General features: G+C 40.7%; 1 protein-coding gene across 2 annotated transcripts; it reads right to left on the bottom strand.

Moving 5' to 3' along the window:
• Positions 1-56: 56 nt before the first annotated feature.
• tpp2 (tripeptidyl peptidase 2) lies at positions 57-18,777 on the bottom strand (the record flags this gene model as incomplete). 2 transcript variants are annotated; one of them, XM_083923001.1, is made up of 29 exons in its annotated part: positions 57-2,938; positions 3,098-3,217; positions 3,973-4,228; positions 5,279-5,409; positions 5,517-5,613; positions 5,722-5,873; positions 6,307-6,345; positions 8,523-8,601; positions 8,811-9,055; positions 9,215-9,352; positions 9,756-9,852; positions 9,934-10,034; positions 10,721-10,837; positions 11,020-11,174; positions 12,411-12,517; positions 12,676-12,752; positions 12,834-12,991; positions 13,099-13,270; positions 13,419-13,534; positions 13,645-13,893; positions 14,368-14,495; positions 14,580-14,656; positions 14,752-14,906; positions 15,074-15,237; positions 15,362-15,486; positions 15,634-15,738; positions 16,641-16,736; positions 17,165-17,293; positions 18,613-18,777. In XM_083923001.1, the coding sequence occupies 29 exons, from the start codon at positions 18,775-18,777 to the stop codon at positions 2,849-2,851; spliced, it is 3,840 nt and encodes a 1,279-aa protein (XP_083779127.1). In that variant the 3' UTR covers positions 57-2,848. The 2 variants fall into 2 exon arrangements, with proteins under 2 accessions (XP_083779127.1, XP_083779128.1); XM_083923002.1 differs by lacking the exon at positions 6,307-6,345.
• Between the last annotated feature and the right edge of the window lie 1,772 nt (positions 18,778-20,549).

Genomic DNA, 20,549 nt, shown 5'->3' with positions numbered 1-20,549 from the left:
ACCCATTTTTCTCCATGTTGTCTTATGTACAAGTGATGACCAGAGCACACTCAAAATTCTTCCAAATCATTTTTATTCAGTGTCGTTTTCCTTGTTTGTGACTTAATTCCACGTGACAACAGTGTGACAGTAGCTCGGGTCTTTCCCATGTCATCGAGGAAGAATGGGTATAAAATAACACTAAGAGCATATAACCTTATCTCATAACATTCTGTAAAATATTGGCCTTTACTAGATTTTATGACTACAAATATAAACACTCAACATCCAAAAGAAAGCATTTCTGAAGTATTTCCTGACATCAGCAGAGTGACAGCGACGAGTGTTCTGTGACAGAAATGGACGGAACAGTCCCGAGATGAAAGTTAAGGCCGTTTTCGGGGAGACTGTTATTGGCAACGGGTACTGTTGACAGCTAAGCCCCTGAACATAAAATCTGCCTGAACAAAACCCCAAACACACAAAGACAAGAAAAAAAGGATGAAGAAGCAAGAGGAAACAGAAAACACAAAAAGTAAAGAGGATAAATTCTGTCAAACGAAACTCCAGTAAAGCTCTGCACACTTGGAGAGGCCTGTGCTGAGGCCGCTGCAGAAAGTGCAGAGTAGTCACAGCTAAAAACAGAAACACAAGGTATCCTTGCCCCTGGGTCAACCTGGGTTGTGACCAATGATTTGCTGTGTATGTACAGTCACCCCAGAAAAGATTGTTTACTCCCATGAGGATGCAAGTCTGCCTCAGCTTGAAAGCAGCTGCTGTTACATTTATGAAACTTCCACTTCAGAGAGGACTTAAAATTAATTAAGAGCCATTATACTGTACGTCGTAGGCTAGTGGTTCTCAGACTGAGTGGTTTGAGGGTGAATCTATTTCCTTCTTTTCAATATTGTTATGTCCAATTTGATCATTATCACGCTACTTTAAACCAACTCAACGTGGGACAATCGTTCTTTGGTTCAACTTTGAAACCACTACAGACTGTGACAGGAAATAACACTTCGTTTTACAGGTTGACAAATGCAAAAACGATTGAGATCCACAAATATAATAGATAAAAAAAGTGGATATGTGGTTGGTATCTTTAGCATTGTCCTCTTTTGCACTGGCACTGTGAAAACAAACAGCTCCGTGTCCTCATTTGTTACGAATCAAGAGAGTTAAAAAAGGGCTGTGCCAGTGTTTTTGCACATTTCAGCTGAATAAAAAAGAATGTGAACCTGACCATTTAAAAATGCGTGCAGTGCAGATTTTTTTTTGACAGATGGATGCTTTTTTCCCTACCATTCTATGAAATCATTGTTTTTCCATTCATTTCCATCTAATCAATTGTTAGATGGAGTTGAAGTTGACAAGTTTAAAAATGAAAAAAAAACAAAACACTGGCATGGCCCTTTAACGTATGTGAAGAAAAGCGAAAAATGCATGCATAACCCCCTATAGTTGGCTCATCATTTCAGTTCTGTACAGATAAAATGTTCATGTACACAAAAATGATCACATGTAACATGTAAAGCCACACACACACACTCGTGAAAATAACAACAGTGGATTTCTGCCGGAACATTTTTTGGGATTAAAAACCTTTCAAATTGAAACAAACTAAAAATATGCTTTCAAATAAAACTATTGTTTTTCCTTACATCCTAGAAGACATGCATATACGCAAAATACATCAATTAGAATAATATTTGTATTATATACCTATTGCATCTTAATATCTATGTGTGTATGTACATTATTTTATGACACTGTGTACAAACGCAACATTTTGAATGCTGCACAGAAATGTCTAATACTGAACATTTTACAATGAAATCTGAAAATCCTTCAGCTACCCACGTCTGCATCTGTTATGTAAGTGAGGTCGGTTAAGGTGGTTTCTCAAATGTGCTGCTCAGGTAACTGCGGTATGAAGCTGGTGGCCGACACCTCTGGAGGTTAGCTTAAGCAGAGAAAGTGAGTTTTGTGGTTTCCTATTACCTGACAAGTCACTGACGACCTGCATGCAGTCCACTGACACGTCACGCTACAGATAAGAGCTTTTAAAGCCACATCTGACGCCAAAAAGCTGATGGGTGAAATGGCTGCAAGCATGTGAGTATTGGATGACACCACTGATTCTGCAGCACTGCTTCTTCATCCCATCAGAAAAAAAGGTAAGGTACGTGTTGAAAGGCACCTAAATAATGTTTTGTGCTCTATGTACACGAGACAAAAGACTTTTATCTCTATCCACCCAGCCCGGCAGGAACAATCAGAACCAAAGAATAAAGACAACAAGTTATGTCTCCCTTTTAATTCAGGGATCAGGCAGACTCTGTGTGCCCCCATGTGTCCGAACATCGTGCAGCAGCAGCAGCAAGTCCTTCGGTCTTCTCTCTGAAGTATCGTAACGGTGAGAAAGTTTTTTTTTGTTTTGTTTTTGTTTTGAAGACTTGAGATGCATCCCTGGAGTGCACACAGGCCATTATACAGTATTTACGTATTTAGAATGAGGTTATCTATGTGATATGGAGTCCGGACAGCTGAGAATGAGTGAGGATGTGAAAGCCGCTAAATGTGTCGATGACACCAAAATAAAGGACAGCACCTGACTTAAAAAGCACTGTGCACAACAAGCTGTGGCAAAGTTTAGAGAGAAAAATTTAACTAAACTATTTGTTGTTTTTCCGTAATTTCAAATGAACAGTCGTGCCACACAATCACACTGTCCTTCATTTTGGTGCCTGTCTACATGTAGATGATACCCAGATGCATAGACGACGTGACCCTGAGGAGGGACATGATATTGACGTTACCATGTAACGGACCATACATCGCCATGCTGCTCATGCATGCGGGTCTGTGCTTAGAATGGTGTGTATTCTGCTGGGTACATGACAGGGAGCCAGTTCTCACTAAAGGTGGCGCAGTGTGTCCATCCGAGGTGTCGCATAAGCTGGAAAACAAAACAACAAAAAAACAGGAAATGATTACATGCAAAACAAAGCAGACATTCAGCTAACATTTGTCCAATCACAAATGAGAGTATACAGCCAAAAAATATCTAGTATATCTTAATATGTTTATGAGATATCAGCAGTCCCTGCTCTCATACCTGGATGCAGTTCTTCATGTTGTCTTTGCTGGGCTTCTCCTCCACCATCTTTGAGGCGTATTTTAGAGCCCGGCCGTACATCTTGTTCACGAGAGCGTGTTTGTATGAAAACATCAGCACCTGAGCCGTGGCAGAGGAGAAATACATTTGCTTCACATTTATTGAATTTATAAAAAGTAGCTAGGGTAATGGTGACATACAGTACATCCACCCCAAAAGAAACCAGAGGAAAGCACCCTGTTTTAGATAGGACCTTAAGAAAGTGCGGCCCTTATGACTGACTATTCAATGTTACTGAATTGGGGACAAAATCACAGGTAAGGGGATGAGAACAAATGATAATTCTGTTGATATTCTTTATTCTATAATTATCAGGAAATCCCAGGAAAAAATCAAAACCAGCAATTAACTGATGGTAACAAGTGTAGTCATATCTTAGTCCTCGAGTCAATGAGCCACGCTGTTGCACTTGGTGACATGTTACTATGAACATTGGCACCGTAGCATATTTTGAGTCAATCCAACACTGTCCTGTTGCTGTAAATACATACTACTGAAACAAATGTGTATGGATCGGGGGGTGAAAATAGTCCCAGACAAATCCAATATTTGCTACTGTTCCATTCTAACTAATGTTCGCTTAAAACTACAGTGCGGAGCTGTTGTCAATATTTCGCAGTTTTTGAAAATGGAACTTAAACTGTTATGTTTTATTTACACGTGTTTCTGCAGCCGAAACCATGAGTCTGGTGCCACTGACAGAGTATGAAAGACAGAAAGGATTAAAATGGGTCAAATATCTCTTTAACTGTCTTCCATTACAATGGACGAACGCCTTTGGCCTTTTCTTCATTTTCTAAAAACATTTTGCTCACCTTGGAGTCAGTTAGCTCCGCCCACTTCTGCACCTCCCAAAAGGTTTCCGTCAGCGATTTAACCACACTGGGCACGGTGTCGTCAGAACTGCTGGCTGCCTGCTCCTCAGCCTCCTCCGTTTCTGCTGCCGTTTGTCCCGTGGAGACAGCACCGGCGCCATCCTGTGGCGCAGGGGGCAGCAGGAGCTGGTCGGCCAGAGCACTGCCCTTCCTACACAGAGCGTCCAGCAGAGATGACTTCTGCTTCTCCATGTCACTGAAACACAGATGTTAAAGACAGGTCAGAATTAAGGCCCTCGAGGGTTTCCCACTGTATTTTATAGCAGAGATGAAACAAAGACACCCCCTCAGCTGATGTCTTAAAATCATCAATTCACTTGTATGAAATTGAAAGTGAAGCTTAAGGGGGAAAAAAACACAAATGCCATATTTTTAGAGTGAGACTGTTTACCTTCTGCTGAACAGTGGCCTTAAGGGACTATTACTGGACGGTTTTAAATGCTCCTGAGTGCACTAAATTGATTAAGGATATGTCTATTGGTTATGAATTCAACCTTTCCTCTGAGAGAATGAGAATGGGTCATTACTTCTTTCAAAAAGCTACACAGTGCGCTTCAATGAGTGAAGTTATTGTATTGAAATCACACTACCTCGGCTGAATGGTTGCTAGGGAGAAATCCTGCTACTGTATCTGCGAGTTTATGTTCTGCTGTAATACTGTAATTTACTTTTTGTGTGGAAAAAGCTGCAGTAGTTAAAAAAAATAAAAAAAGACTTTGATGCAGAGTGACTTTCTCCTATAGCCTGAAAACAGAGCCAAGAGGGGCTGCAGAAGCCTAATTTTCTCTCAGAATGCTTAAATTACAATATGATGGACGATTCTTGTGGCTTTTATGCACAATAACGCCATAAACAAATCGCCTGCCGCAGCTTTAACCCACTTTCTCTCCTGCTCTTCTTTGCTTCTTTACCATCAAATTAGTTTGCTTCTAACACTGTTCTACATTTCTACTATTAATACTATTGTAACCAAGCAAAAGTGAACTGACAGGATGTGATAAAGCCCTTTTCACGGTGTAACACATTCACATTCTCTTCAGGATCACTGTTGTGGCCAATGACAGTTTTTGTTTTGTCTTTTGCTTTTTGTTCCTTTCTTCTACTTCCAGAATAATAACATATAGATTCTAAAAATCTAAACCATTTTCATTTTCCTTCTTTCTTCTCAATCCTTGTGTTGTGTTTCAACTAAGAGGTCTTCCCTTGTAATGTACACACTACGTGTGTGTGTGCGTGTGACACATACGTCTTGATAGAGGCAGCATCAGGCCGGGGGTCTGTTTTCATGGTGAGGTAAACAGCCAAAGCCGTCTGGTCGATGTGGGAGATGACTATGTCGGCTGCGGATACCACCTCCCTTAGACGTTTTACGCGCTCCTGAACACACACACAGGGAGGAGAAATGACTGTGAGTGGAGATGATTGCATAGTTTTTCCCTTTCTATTTTAAGCTTTTCTCTTCCGGGTTCAGTGTGTGCCTATACCTTTTCAGAGTCCAGCTGGTGCAGTCTTTGCACGTGCAGTGGGAGGTAATCTCGGTAGTTCTCCCTCAATTCATCATAGATGGAGCTGGAGTCCAACCTGAACGACAAAAAAAGAAAACACGACCGATGTTTAAAGTGAGAATTAAAAGAATAAAGGGAAAAAGTAAAGTGTTGCTGATCAAAACAGAAGAGGTACTGTGCACACTTTGTCATCCACTGAATCTTTAAGTCTCTCATAGCTTCTTCAAACTCCTCCTTCACGTCTTTCTCTTTGTCTCCTTCCTTGTCCTTCTCCTTGCCTCCGTTCTTTGTTTTGTTGGGAGCAGGAATTAAGTGGTAGATGACAGGAACTATATCCTGTAGGAACACACAAAAAAATAGTTTAGTCAAAAAAGAATAACAGATACATTCAATAAAATCCATCCACCTCTTTTACTGCTATGAATCAGAATCCCATATTCTCACCCTCTTCCTACCAATGCCATTCCCTATGACTCCAAACCCCTTCTTTTAAATCAGTTAAGAAAATTGTTTTTAACACCCAGTGATACAAACTTAAAATAGTCATTTGATGTTGATATTTATAGAGGTATTAGTAATTTTACTGACCACCAGAAAACTCGAACAACTTTCTCTTTAAATAAGCCTCTTAAGACAGCAGTAATGACATGCTTAGACACGATTCATTAACAAATATCAACTCCCAATTTTAGATAAGGAATAAGCCCTCTCCTGATGGTAGAAGAGCAGTGAACGCTCTGTTGTACAGTGTTTCTAGCACATCCAGTACCTTTTTAAACTTTCCTTGTCGTTTTGCAGAGGCCTGCCCCTGGTGGTCAGAATAACAAACAGTGAGGAGGAGACAACAAAAACACACCAAATAGGATTCTCTTTCTTCATGTTTTTCTTCACATCTTTCATCCTCACTCACAGTCTAATCCACCTACCTGTCACAATTAAAATACATGGCAAACAGTTGTGTAATCCTTGTTGCTAACAAGCTCAGATTTCTATCTTGTGCTCACATCTAACAAATATAACAGACTCCTACGTCTGCTCCGCCACGAGGATTAAACACTGCATCTTCACTCAGAATTGGAAACTACAGTAAAACATCATGTGGGTTCACAGGGAATCTTTGACCTGAAGAAAGTAAAATGACTGTTTATGAGACTCAAACAATAAACAGATCTTCAGCAATGAAATGTGAAAAAATATGAAAAACACTTAAAATCATTTTTAAAATGGGTTTGACAGGAAGATCTTTGCACCGGAGTCAGGCAAGTTCAGCCAAAGCCACATAAAAGCTGTTGAAACGTGTTCAGACGCGTGCGATGATGAAACGACCCCTTAACGGTGCAGAGGAGCACCTGCAGTCCATAGAGATAATGACAATAAGCTCCAGAAATAAATCCCTCTGATGTCGTCATTAGGGCTGGGTATCAGACATCAACAATTTTTCTTGGTACCGAGCAAAAATGTGTCTGTAGCACAAAGAATAGAAAGCTGGTCAGATTCATCATCTCATTCACCAATTCTTGAAAAAAAGCTGCTTGTGTTTAGACGTTTTAGAAGTGTTACATGTACATGTATTGGTGCCTAAACCGAGGCCTCATACATGGACTAGCATTGAAAAACGGAGGTTAAAACTCAGCCCTAGTGAATCTGAAGCTAATCATTTTTGACAGATTTGTTGTTTTGTTTATCATCCAAAATAATAGTGTTCCTAATTTTCAAGTCCAGAAACTGCTGACTGGCTGGCAGATTGAAGAGTCATTTTTGACATAATCATGTTAGTGACTAAAAATATTCTTACTAATCTGTAATCTGATGGACCAATACAGAGCCAGATCCAGTGTGTTGAAATCTGACCGCATCAAATTGTGTTTTTGGACTGACCACTGACAAAGGCAAAAGAGAAATGTTTTAAATGAAAGGCATGCAGTAACCAAAAGGAAATTGACCAATTTAAGAGGCAACAGATTAGACTGCTTAAAAAAATTTAAAATAAAAACTTTAAAAGGAGAAGCAACAAGCATTATAACACTGGTTTGATGCTCAGGAAAAATCATTCATCACTATTAATCAGGTCAATCTAGGCTTGGCACACTGCTGTCAATCATAAATAAATGTCCTGCAGTGTAGCTTGTTTGGTGTCCAAACGACTATGTGTAAAATTCGCTAGTTAAAGGCGATTCTAAGGATTACACTGGTTATTCTTACTTGGATAACCGAAGCCCCTTTCACACATGCACTGCAAACCTGAAATTATCTACTATCACTTTCATAGCCTTGCGTGATCAGACACCTGCCTACATTAAAGAGCTGCTGCAGCCTCTGAGGTCCTCTGACCAGGGTTTGTTGTTGTTCCTCGCTCCAGTTTTAAAACAAAAGGACACCATGCTTATGTGGTTGTAGCGCCTAAATTATGGATCTTTCGCCCATTTGACTTGTTTAGTCTATTTATTTATTTTTACTGTGTTCATCTTGATCTTGTCTGCATTTCATGTCTGTCGCTTTGTATTTTACTTACTATTTTGCCTTGTGTTATGAATCACTTTGTGATTATTATTGTTATTATTATTATGACTCGGTTGTTTATGACCCAATTAAGAACTGGCTCCATCAGCGCGCTGTGACCTGTGTCATGTCCGTCATGTCCTACCTCTCTTATGCTCTACAAAATGACACCAGTCACAAAGCAAGAACACACATTAAATGAGATCATGAATTAATCTGTTGCCTCAGTGCATGCTGGAATGGTTCTCAACACAATAACATGATCAGCACTCAGCCAATCATATGAATGCTGCTCATGATTTCGCTCATTTTGCCTTTATTTTAGAATGAGTCCACTGGCCCCAAAGATAACTTCATCAACCATTTACTAATCAATCCCCAAACTGCAACGAGCTAGTTAAGCATGATATCTGCTTGTAACACAGAATTAGTGAAGCTAAACAAGGCCCTGGAGGATAGAGGCTAACAACAAATAAGACCACTCACTGCTTTCTTGCCATACTCGCTCTTGGGAACAACCAGAGAGCCTGAAAGATAGCATCCTGGACTCGTCCCCTTTGGGATCCTGAAAAAAAAGTTAGAAAGAGAAGAAAGAAAGACAGAGAATAAAGACAGGAACGATACGAAAACTTTGATCATGATAATATCGAATCTGAGCGGCTCTAGGTAGTAGGTATGGTATCTGCTGTTCTGTAATCAGGCACCACTCAAGTTCAGCTGACCTATGTAAGCTCATACAGCCCAAATAAAAAGTCCCTGACCAAATTGACTCACTTGTCGTCTGGCAGGGGTGTAACGTAGTAGGGCTGTGTGGCACCCGGGCATAAGGTGACTGAGTTTGCCTTCTTCTTGGCCATGAGGGCAGCACGGTGTGACTCATAGACATCTAGACTGAGTGTGGTGGACAGACGGTGAGAAACCACAAAAGGCAGGTCCTTAAGGCGCTCCAGCTCGCTGGACTGCTCGTGGCGGACCTGAAGACGCACAGTGTAGTCCCCCTTTTCCAGCTTCAGAGAATACTGGAGACATAAAACAGACAGAGGGGGGATGTGTTAGCTCATGGTATGAACACCAGCAGCTTATCCTTTCTTATCCACAATCTTACCTCTTGGAAAAATCTACCGACTACAGATATAAGTGAACATCTTGCAAAGTAAAAACATTCATTATCAGCGTACCTGGTGTGGGTAGGCGTCCCCTGATCCCAGTAGTCTCTTGTTCTGATCAAACAGCATCCAGAGCTGACTGTCAAACTCAGACTCGTACAGCAGCTCACACAGCATGGGGCAGCTGGGGGTGACCTCTCCGCTCTTAGGCTGAAGACAAAGCAAAAGAAGATTAAAGACACATGGAAAATGAAAAATAATGAGAATTTTTTCTCTTGCAAAAAGCCCTGATATAATATACATTTATTCAAACATTTTTATTAATAAAATAAATACAGTATATATGAACAAAAAACAATAACCGTGCAAAATTGTATAAATATTAATTCATATTTCATGTTCAAAAAGGAGGAGAACGCACTGTGCTATCTAATCATCAATACATTAATGACATAATAAAACCACCCTGTGCACCTGCGTCCATCCCCACAACTAAACCACTACGTTCCTCCTTTTTATATCTAATCAACATCACTACCCATAAATAAAAAACAGAAAAAAAAGAAAACCAATTACAACAATTTCCCCATCAGTGTGATGATGTTGGCAGTACCTGGTGAAAGCTGTAGCTGAGAACAATCTCATAGAGTTGTCTGTTGTTGGGAAGTACGTCCCTCAATCCCAGGGCTTTTATCTTTGAATTTAAGGGCCTAGAACAACAACAACATGGATAAAACAATGAAGTGCACTGATGTGGAACAACGTGTGTGTGTTTGTAAGTGTGAAGTTACCTGAGAGGCTGAACCCAAGATTTGAGGGTGATAGTGGGGGACACCTCCTCGTATCTCAGAGGCGACGACACATCGAAGCTTGTCACTCCCTCTGAGGCATGCTGAGCAGAGACAAATGACAGTTACAAACAAGGAACTACTGGGTGTCTGGGTCGAAGCCTTCTTGTCAATCAGTAACACGAAAATGTTTTTTCCCCAGGGAATAATCAAATTATTGAAGTTCCCATGGTATACATGAAAGGGGGTTGAATGGGAAATTACAGGGGTAACTCGACCTCCAGTACAGTAGGCGGCGCTCCGCCAACATACAGCTGGTCGGAATACAGCTTTTTATTTCAGTTTCCCTTTGTCAAAATCACTAGCAAGGGGGAAAATGGCTGAATTTTGGACAGAATTAAAACAGAAACGGGTCTTCTTGGTAGTGATGTTACCTGCCATGTTTTTTTCACATTGTTTTCGCCGACGTTGCTTCCTGATTTATTCTTTTGTCGGGTCAAAAGCCTACACCATGGAGTGGGGACGAGGAGTTAGAATCAATGGGGCATGCGTTGACGCAAAACCCCATTATACTCCGGTTAAGCTGTTTACATGCATGAATATCCCGGTTACTAAAGGAGTTATCTAGGTCTGTTGACCGAGGTATGAGAACTCTGATTTAACCCTGGGTATGGTGTTTACATGGTGATTGAGAAACCAGAGTATGCCCTTTACCCGAGTATAATCTGTTTTTTAAACAGCAGGTAAACGCACTGAGTGTTGTTCATCTGTAAGTCTGTTCTCTTCTTACTATGTGCAGCGGCGAAGGGGAAGTGTTGAGTCCATGGAACGAGATGCTGTAGTCCACTGTGACGTCACCCAGGCTCGCCCACCAGCGTGCAATGCACAACTCTACTATCCTTCCTGACTGTAAAGGAGACAAGAAACATGCAGAAATTAGTTCAGTTAATGTATGCATCTACAAAATGAAGTGACTTCCATTACAGGCAATTGTGGAGCTTTTTTTTCAGCTAACTCCAGTACATATATATATAGCAATTTACCTTATCCCAGTCAAATAAATGTAAATTATAAATGAAATATACATACCAGCACAGGGAAAGCCTCAGTTAGTGAGCCTCTTTCCAACAGTGAGGAGAACTTGTAGAATTCATTAGCTCTGTACGCTTTCTGTTTGACCAGGTGCACCGCATGGAGAACAAACTTTGACGACACGTCTCCCGAATGAGAGGTCAGTGTGATCTCTACAGGAGGGAGGGACGGGGGCGGGGGCGGGGACAGAGCGGTGAGAAACAGCAGAAGAAGTAGTAGAGAAGATGATGTAGATGATGACAATAAAAAAAGTGCTTAAAGATTAAAAAGCCACATTTTGTTTATGCACATCTATCTCTGTTTAGAAAACACTTTTCTAGTCACATCAAATGTGGGTTACTTGATATCGCTGATAGAATTACAGTTTTTCCCTCATGCTATATAGGACTGGTTTCCAACAATACATCAATGTGACACCAAGGCAGGTGGAGCATGTGAGGGATGACCTTTACTGACACAGAGGGATACATTTTTTTAAAACACAGGAAATAAGGTGGAGTTTCTGCCTGTAAAGCTTAGGGTTGAACAACTTAAAAGCAAATATATTTTCATTACATTCATGTAAGCTGCCATGTGTAGATAGTGAGGCAAGAATGTCTTTTTTATACACTGGAATTATATAACGGAATAGCCTTCCACTTAATATTAAAATGAAAACGACAAAAAGGGATTTTAAACAAAAAGTTAGGGTCTATTTGTGGAATAAAGTGGATTATTTGGAAAAGGAGACAAGACTGGGGCCTGGATAATTTATTGCATTGTAGCTGAAGGGATTTTATTTGGTATTTTGATGTGTGGTTGTTGCTGTTTAACCCTTGGAAGGGCTGTATGTGTTTGCATGTTGTGTCCTTTTTCATCAGGGAGCATGTTGGAAAAAGGTGTTCATTGCTTTCACATGTTATCCCTTAGATCATTTTTTTGTCTTTCTATATCCATAAACTGTACTTAAATTAGGGTTGGGCGAAAGGATAATATAAATCATCAAAACTTTATAAAAAATATGTATCATATATATCTTTTTATAATGTGTCTATCAAGGGAGTTGAAAAAACAGCAGCCGTTACAGCAATATTATGTCATTTGGACATTTTGTCTGTTAAAGATCCTTGCAAATATCACACCATGATCCATTTGGTATATTTTTCAATGAAAATGAGAAAAATTACACTGAAATGATCATTCCCTCCAATAATGTGAATTACAGTGATTATTTTGACTTATATATTACATGGACTTGCAAATGCGATATTTGATATTTTTTCTAAATCGTTTAGCCCTAATTTGGACGAAGCTTTACGTTCTGATCCTTGCACGTTATGTTCATTTTGCACTTAAGTCTTTGCTTTATGTCATTACTTATTAAATCAAATGAACAAAATGACACTGACCTGCCCACGAGGCTCCCTGAGGAACAGTGATGAAGTGGCGTCTGATCTGGCCGGGTCTAAAGTGGACGTCTGTGAAACACACCTCCTGATTACGACTATCTGTCACTCTGTCAGATGAAAGAGGGAGAGAGCTGTCAGACACACAAGCGTACACACACCTCCTCCTAGTTTATTTACATAACGTATTTCATACCACAGGCGTAGACTCAATGTGCCTGTCTAAAAGAGTGACAAAAATATAATTCAATATGATGTAAGAGCTTACTTGGCAGGGATAATAACTGTGATTGGGACTCTGAAAAGGGGGCCACAGCTAGGTGCTGATGTATCATACCCACACACCTAAGAAACAAAAAGCACATGTTCAAAGGGATCATTAATGGAGAAACTCCATCTTTTTGTCTTACTCTTTCCTGTCCATACCTCTGTGTAGTGCACTCCCTCTCTCAGTCCCACAGGATCGATGCGGACATTCACGTGACGACACTGGTTCATCAGCTCCAGATGGGAGGGGCACTGGACCCATGGGGCGGCACACGTAAGCGCCAAGTGTAGCTGCAAGGAGATTCGCTCAGAGTTTCCTTTGGTGGATATTGAAGAAGAAAAAGACAGGTGGTGTTAAAGATGAAAACACTCCACACTAAATTTTAAATGTTGTAAATGTGATGATTGCAAGTATGCACAGTACCTGTGTTCTCAGGGAAGATGGGTTCAATTCCTACTCCGTGATCTGAGGGTGCAAGAATATAGGCTGGGTCCCTGAGGTAGATGCCTCTCTGTGCTCCCACACTTACTGAGAAGCCTAGGTGGCTTGTGGGTAAAGAAGCGTGTTGAGTGAGGTAGTCTAATGCCTTGTCCACCTGCGAGGAAGAAAGGGAGTAGATTACTGGAGGGCACACAGAAACATGTTATGTAATAGCAAAATACCTAATATAAAGATGAAAGAACATGCAGTTACAATAGACAGAAAAGGAAATGTATCCCCTACAGCAGCTATCGTCAAATTACCTGGATTATTCCGTGGCCCTGTGCAAACACCTCGATGTCATCGACCTTCAGAGCTGTGTGCTCCAGCGCTCTCCTCACCGCAGGAACAGAGGGTCGAATCCCGCTCTGTTTTAGTCCTTTAATCACAAAAAACCATACACTAGCATCAGGTTTGCATTCAATCACGCTTCCATACATGCAATATATATTCACACATCTTATTATCGGTCTGTCAACCTGGACGCACCTGATAGGATAAGTGCGATGCCTCCACAGGCATTAGGGGATGACATGGATGTGCCGTTCATCAGCTGGGTACCACGAAGAGTCCAGTTGGGAACAGATGCGATGGCTCCGCCAGGCGCACTGATACTGACACCAAGGGCCCCGTCTATGCTGGGGCCCCTGGACGACCAGGTGTACTGGTTGGGAGGCAGCTTCTCCCTCAGGGAATACTCTGCCACCATCATGTCTGGAGTCACATACGCGCCAACTCCTATGGAGAGAAGGGAGCAGGACATAAGGCGACATGTAAAGAAAATAAATATTAGGAATACACAATGTTTTTTTTTCCATCATTGCCTTTGACATTTCTTATAACTTTAGGATTCTTGGCCATTTGTGTTTCTACTGTGAATAAAAAAACCTATACAGCCATCTTGACCAACACAATTACACCAGGGGTCCTTAACCAGAGATCTTCATGAGGGGGTCTGGGACCCCTAGGAGGTTCTCAGAGTTCCTCCATGGGGTCCTACAAATTATTGTTTTTTTTCTTATATACATTAATGAATCCAACATATTATTAGAAAAGATAAATCAGTCCATTTGTGAAATTAAAAAAACAAACATTTAGTTTAAACAACACTGATGAAAGGCTTTTGCTTGGTTCTGTGTGAATTAACAAAGCTGGTGCAACCTTCATTACAGCGCTATTGTGGAATCTCTGGGATGTCATTGGTGTACGTACCTATGACACTGCTGGTGGTTCCTCCTGGACAGCCGACCGTGGAGAGACAAGGGCCGTTGTTTCCAGCACTTGAAACAAATATCACATTGTGCTTCTGCACAGCTTCTGTGATCACCTCACAAATCCTCCTGAAAAACAGATAAACATAAATCATTGACCAGTTGCAAGATTAAAAAAACCTGTACAATCACACTACCTGTTGCAATACGTACCCAGTATTGGGCCAGTGGGTGGCTTCCCCATAGCTATAGTTCACCAGGTCACACTTGTAGTTGATGACTTCAATCATCTTTGAGTGACAAGAGAGAAAAAAAATTCAAGGGTGGAAAAACAAAAAGAAAAAGGTAGGCAAACTTCTAATCTATATTTATCTGAGAAATATACCGCGCGGATGAGGCCTGTGCCTGTTTCCATGGTGCTAAGGCGGGTGTCTCCTATCTTCAGAGCCAGGATTTGGGCGCCTGGGGCCACACCGTTGCGCTCAGGTTCCTCTGGGAAGTAACCTGCTGCAATGCTTGCCACGTGTGTCCCATGAGCCCCTTTAAAAGCACACGAGCAAGTTAGACTGGAGAATACACTGTGAACTCTGACACATTATGCAGCCTTAACTGGTGAATCTGCTGTAACTGACTGTTATGTTAATAGACTGAATTATATGGAGGCTTCTTTTTAGAGGAGATGGATTACATGCTTTGGGATACCTCACCTCCACTGGTGACAATGCAGAGTGTGTTTCCCTCATCATAAATATTGACAGAGTAGTTAAGCATCTCTGCGTTTCCTAACGTGGCATACTCTTGCGTCTCTCTGTAGGAGCTCAGCACATTGCACTGGGACAGCTCTCCACTCTCTGAAGTGTCGACTACAGCCCTAAAGATAACAAACAGACAATGTGAAGGTTAAATACACTATTGGTTATCAGTAAAAGATAGGGATGAGGAAAGGTAAAAAGAAAAATAATAATAATGTAGCAAGAGGAGTTTGCATAGCTTGCCTCCATGTGACGCCATCGTGCCAGAGCACACAGTCATATACAGGACCAGGATCACTGTACTTCTTTTCTAGTGATGCCAGCAGCTCTGACTGACTCTGCAGCTCCTCTTTCTGCAACTTCTCCATCTAAAGAGAGGGGAAGACAGGGAAAAGGATGCATGCGAGAGCGACAACAGAGAGAAATCAGATTAGGAAAAACACAACATTACTGTGACCAGCAACGTCACGCAAGCACTGATGAGTTCACAAAGAACTCAAGTTTGTAGGTCTGACCTGTGAGGGTGTCGGGTGAGAGAGGTCAAACTCCTCTGTCTTGCGAGAGACCTCAGCCAGTGCTGCTCGGTGTGGTGGGTCCCACATCTTCTCCTTTCGCTCTTTCTAGTAAACAATAACAACAAAAGTAACTTAAAGACATCCACAGACGACGGCAAGCCAATAGATTTTCATTCATTCTATTTTCAGGAGTCTGACAATATACTTTCTTGTTTTACTACTCTGGAATAAATATAAACTAAGTAGTAATACTGCAATAGAGAGAGGCTACCAGAATGGAAAGAACATACAACCACACCTAAGCTAAGCATCTAACCCTACCTGAAGCCCTATGCGGATGGGATTAGTTTTACATGCAGACGTGAGGTAAAATAGTCTTACCTCAGGATGTCTGTAATATAAATGGTCAATTCGCACGGGATTAAGAAATCCCTGTACCCTACCAGAGGTGGGAGGGGTTTTGTGATTTACGCACTACCCCAACTCCCTGTCGCTATGTGTGTGCTACGTAGCTTCCTGATAACACAAAATTAAGTAAACACGAAACTAAAGGACAGACTCAATTATCCCAAAAAGTGTTAAGAGTGCCTCTTCAAGCGCCTCCATGCTTATAAAAATGTGGAAACCACATATTAACAGGATATGACGGAATATCTACATACATTTTATAGAAGGTCATATTTGGACATGATTAGTATTATCGGAGGTATTTTTTCTGGACTGTTTCACAGAAGAGGGGGAAAAAAAAGAAAAGAGGGAAATAGAAAGACATTCTCCTGAATAATTACTGACATGGCGTATTCAGATGCATTAAAACCCCTGGAAAAAATGACCTTACCCGGTATTCCCACGTAAAACTAATCTTGTCCGAATAGGGCTTTAGCTTGTGTTTGAGTTATCCGTCCATGTGAACGTGTCACCAGACCAATAAACTCTGTATACAACCAGAGTTGCAAAAATCAAACCCATGACAAACCTAGCACAGCAAAAATGGCATGTCTTCCTACCTGTATTCTTTCTTTGAGAGCCTTAGGGAAGAACTCATAGCCATTTTTAACTCCGATGCGGTATTTCCCTGATGGATTGACCCAGGCAGGAGGAATCTGGATAACATAAAAAGACACTTTGTGAGACAAATGTGAAGAAAAAAAAACATTAGTTGGTCTTATGGTCTCGTCAAGTTAGTGGTGGAAAAATTCAATATATTTTTGATCAAGTACCTCGAGTAAGGGTAAATAATAGACAAGCTAGAAAATACTCATACGCTCATAAAATGACATCACTCACGTGTAATTTAGCCTTCAAAACCAGGAAAAGACACTTATGTCTTATTACGATATCTAGTCATCTAAGTCACCCTTAGTCAAGTATAGTTCATTTATCAAAAATAAGCCATAGAGAATCGCCATGAGAGGATTTCAAATGTAAGACAATATTTGCGATGGAATATATCTATATATGTAAATATATATACAGATTAATTGTGTGGCAGCTGTTAACTGTTTTAATTTGCCTCTGGGTGTCTACTGACCTTAAGTATTCTACCAGAGAGGCCAGTGATTGTCCCATCTTTAGGTTCTGCCACCGTGGCCATGTTCACGTCACCGCTGCCTGTTGTATCGATGATGTCGACGATCTTTGGCTTCCCCTCAGTTGTGACCTAAAGAAGCAGTAATAAAGACAGCATTGTTAATCAATTAAGAAATTCAGGCCGAAAGGAATGCATCGTTCACACTGTAACTTATCCTGATCAGGGAGCAATGAGCACATTTTTAATACATAATTTAATTAACGGTCCCTACATCTTTTCTAAAGTCAAATTGAAGCACTTTTCCTGCATTTAAAAGTGCATTTTCATGCTTTCACAGCACCTTACAGTTATGTATGTGTATACAGTATCAACAGTATATTTATTATACTTGTTCATCACATTAAATTATAGGTTTTGTGCTATAAACAACAAAAATTATGTTTCGTGACAGCTTTCTGCAGAGGGGTGGCAAATGAAAGGAAACCAGCGTTTCGTTTACGTTAATCGTAAAAAAAATAAGTCATTTTTAATGCAATAATGTCAGAAAATGCTGTTTTCAGTCTTTTAGTTATGCAGATCTTCTTTTCTCTGTGTTATATCATATATGCCATCCCGTGTAACATAGATGTCAAGCAGTTTAAAGCACTTTATTCAAACTCCAAGCACTTTTCAAACCTTGAAAACACAGATTCAAGTGTTTTCAAGGGTTTCCAGTACCCGAACGAAGCCTGTTTATTGAATGTAATAATACATCCTACATAGTGAACACAGTTTTCATGCCGTGCAGCAGCAGTGCATTCATTACTTTGCGCACACACACTGAAGGGGTCAGATTCAAATTCTGCCCTTTTGAGCACAGCTGAAGCTGACATGTGGTTTAAAAGAAACCTTTTTTATTTATTTATTTGTTGTGGTGTGCCAATTGACCTCGACACCAGACTTAACGGTATGGAAACTGACCTGTGTAACTACTGTGGCTACCTGAGCTAGACTTCACTGTGACTTGGCAGTAAACATGTAGTTACGGCTCACTAAACAACAACTAACCGATCATCACGTTGTGTTTTGCTTCTACAGTTACAGATCTGGTCGCAACAGTCAAACCACATGAAACCAAATGACAGGACAAAGTGTAATTGCTGAGACGGTTAAAGGAAAAATGAACAAATCCAGCATTTAGCTGCCATGCTAACATGCTAGCAAGTAGATATGCCAACTAGTGTACTTGTAAGTTAGTCTTTAAAGTCAATGTTGTCAATTTGACAGTAGGAGGAAACACTTGATATAAGTAACTTTGTGTTGGTTTGGTTGTCATAAAAGCTACGAGGCTAGTTGTCATAGTAACTGTGTAATGTAGCGGTTGGTGTATGCTAACTGTACTTGTGAATGAATCGGGCCTTTAGCCTCTGCTAGCTCGCACCAGCTAGCTCGAAGCCGGTCAGATGTACCTGCATGCCGGGGGCCCCGGGGTCCACGCCGGTGTCGAGGATAGCGATGAGCACTCCTCGGCCATCGTATTCGGGGAACCTGGTGAGGTAAGACGTAGCGCCGGTTTCTTTCTTGGGGAGCAGCCCGTGGAAGGGGAACGGTTCCTCGGTAGAATGAGCAGCCATGATCAAAAAGAGAGCGACAATGACAACAAAGCAGCAGAAATGGGGGAGAGACCAACACGGTGAGACAGACGGGGAGGGGAGAGGCTGGTTAAAGGGGCAGTGACAGCCACTTCTCTCTGTATCTTTTATTCAGCAGGATTTTTAACATCGTGTTATACTGTTTGAGCTACCATTTACCTGATATAAAATCACGCTATTTTGCCGATTATACCTGTATATCACTCAAGGCTGCCTTATCTAGCAGGCAAAGTAGGGGGAAAAACAACCAAGCCCTGTTTTCTAGGTCCGAGATCAGTGACCCCAAGGGGTCCTCAGAGTTACTGCAGGGGCCCCCAGAGTGTTTGTAATCCTGTCAACGTTTTTTTTTTGTTTCAAAATATGTCTGAAAATATACATTAACCCGATATTTACATTTACAGACATTCATATTTACATAACCTTGATGATAGGCTTACTGCCTTTTAGGTACGGTAGCCTCAAATGTAGCCATGCAGAGATACAACTGAGCTGAAGGATTCAATGTGCCTTCCAAACGTATGTTTCACATTCAAATATGATGTATAAATACATGAATATGTTAATAAGAATCATTGTAAAATCTTAGTATTGTTTGCACCATAGAAAGCTGTGTGTATAGGCTTTAGGCCGCCCTAGCTGTTAGACCCAATTTAATATGCAACCTACTTTAATACAATATTTGTAGAAGGGGGTCCCTGCTTCGTCTCTTTTTCAGCTAAGAAGTACTTGGCCCAAAAAACGTCAAAGACACCCTGATCTAGGTTAACTGGATCCCAGAAGACCCCAAGTTCACCATGTGCCAGTTTGGACTAAATTTATTTAATTTTGATATAAACACACACAACACTGTGTATAATCCAAGCTTTCTGCCTTGTGTCAATGTGTAACCAGGGGCCACTAATAGTATTTTACTTTGCCCTGGGGGATGAGTGTAGCTTCCACAATTTGCATGGCTTTTTATCAATAACTATTGCATGAGTTGTCTGCTGTCTTCAAAAACAAAATAGCTAGTTACTGTAGAAGCTTGGAGAATCATCCGGAGATGTAATGAGCAGTGTTTGAGTTCAGTAAATCTGAGTTAGCCTGGGGGTCGGGAGGCTCACTTTTTAACCTTAAAATAAGTCAGTCTTTAATTATATGAAACTGTTTTAGTTGCATGAGACCCATCTAACGGCAAAAATAAAGAAGGCAGAAACCTACAGACGAGTCTAAATCTATCTTTCTGACTGTTGCCTTCATCCTCAAACTCTTGTAGTCACTGGCTCGTAAGTGCACACTAGGCGGTGCTATAACACTGATAGTAACAGTGGCCTTGTGTCATTACTTTAGTTACACTTCGCTTTAAAGGTCTGACTAACCTGAAGTAATTCATTGCTCAGTTTAGCGTTGTTGCTATTACGATTAAAAATAAATTGGATTTTGTTTCATATTTAGGGACTTCATAATGGACATTGATGTCTAAAGATTTACCTTACCGAAAGCATGACTTCATGCAAACATCCCTAGTTGTACCAATCAAAATGCACTATATAGTCACACTGTACCTAACATTTGATTCTATTGAGTAAAATCTCATATGCTCTTTTTTCTGTGCATTTTAGTGTTCTGGATAATAACATATCACCATCAACGATTTAAGACCATTCTTAACCTCTTGTGCTCAAAACCCTTTAATCTATCTGGACAATAAAGTGAGCAAACTTTAACAAGGACATTTTCTTATAGTGTGAGGTAAACATTTATCAAACAGTGAT

This window comes from Echiichthys vipera (assembly GCF_963691815.1).
Source record: "Echiichthys vipera genome assembly, chromosome: 1".
Classification (NCBI taxonomy): domain Eukaryota; kingdom Metazoa; phylum Chordata; class Actinopteri; order Perciformes; family Trachinidae; genus Echiichthys; species Echiichthys vipera.
This window is presented reverse-complemented; position numbering and strand designations above follow the sequence as displayed.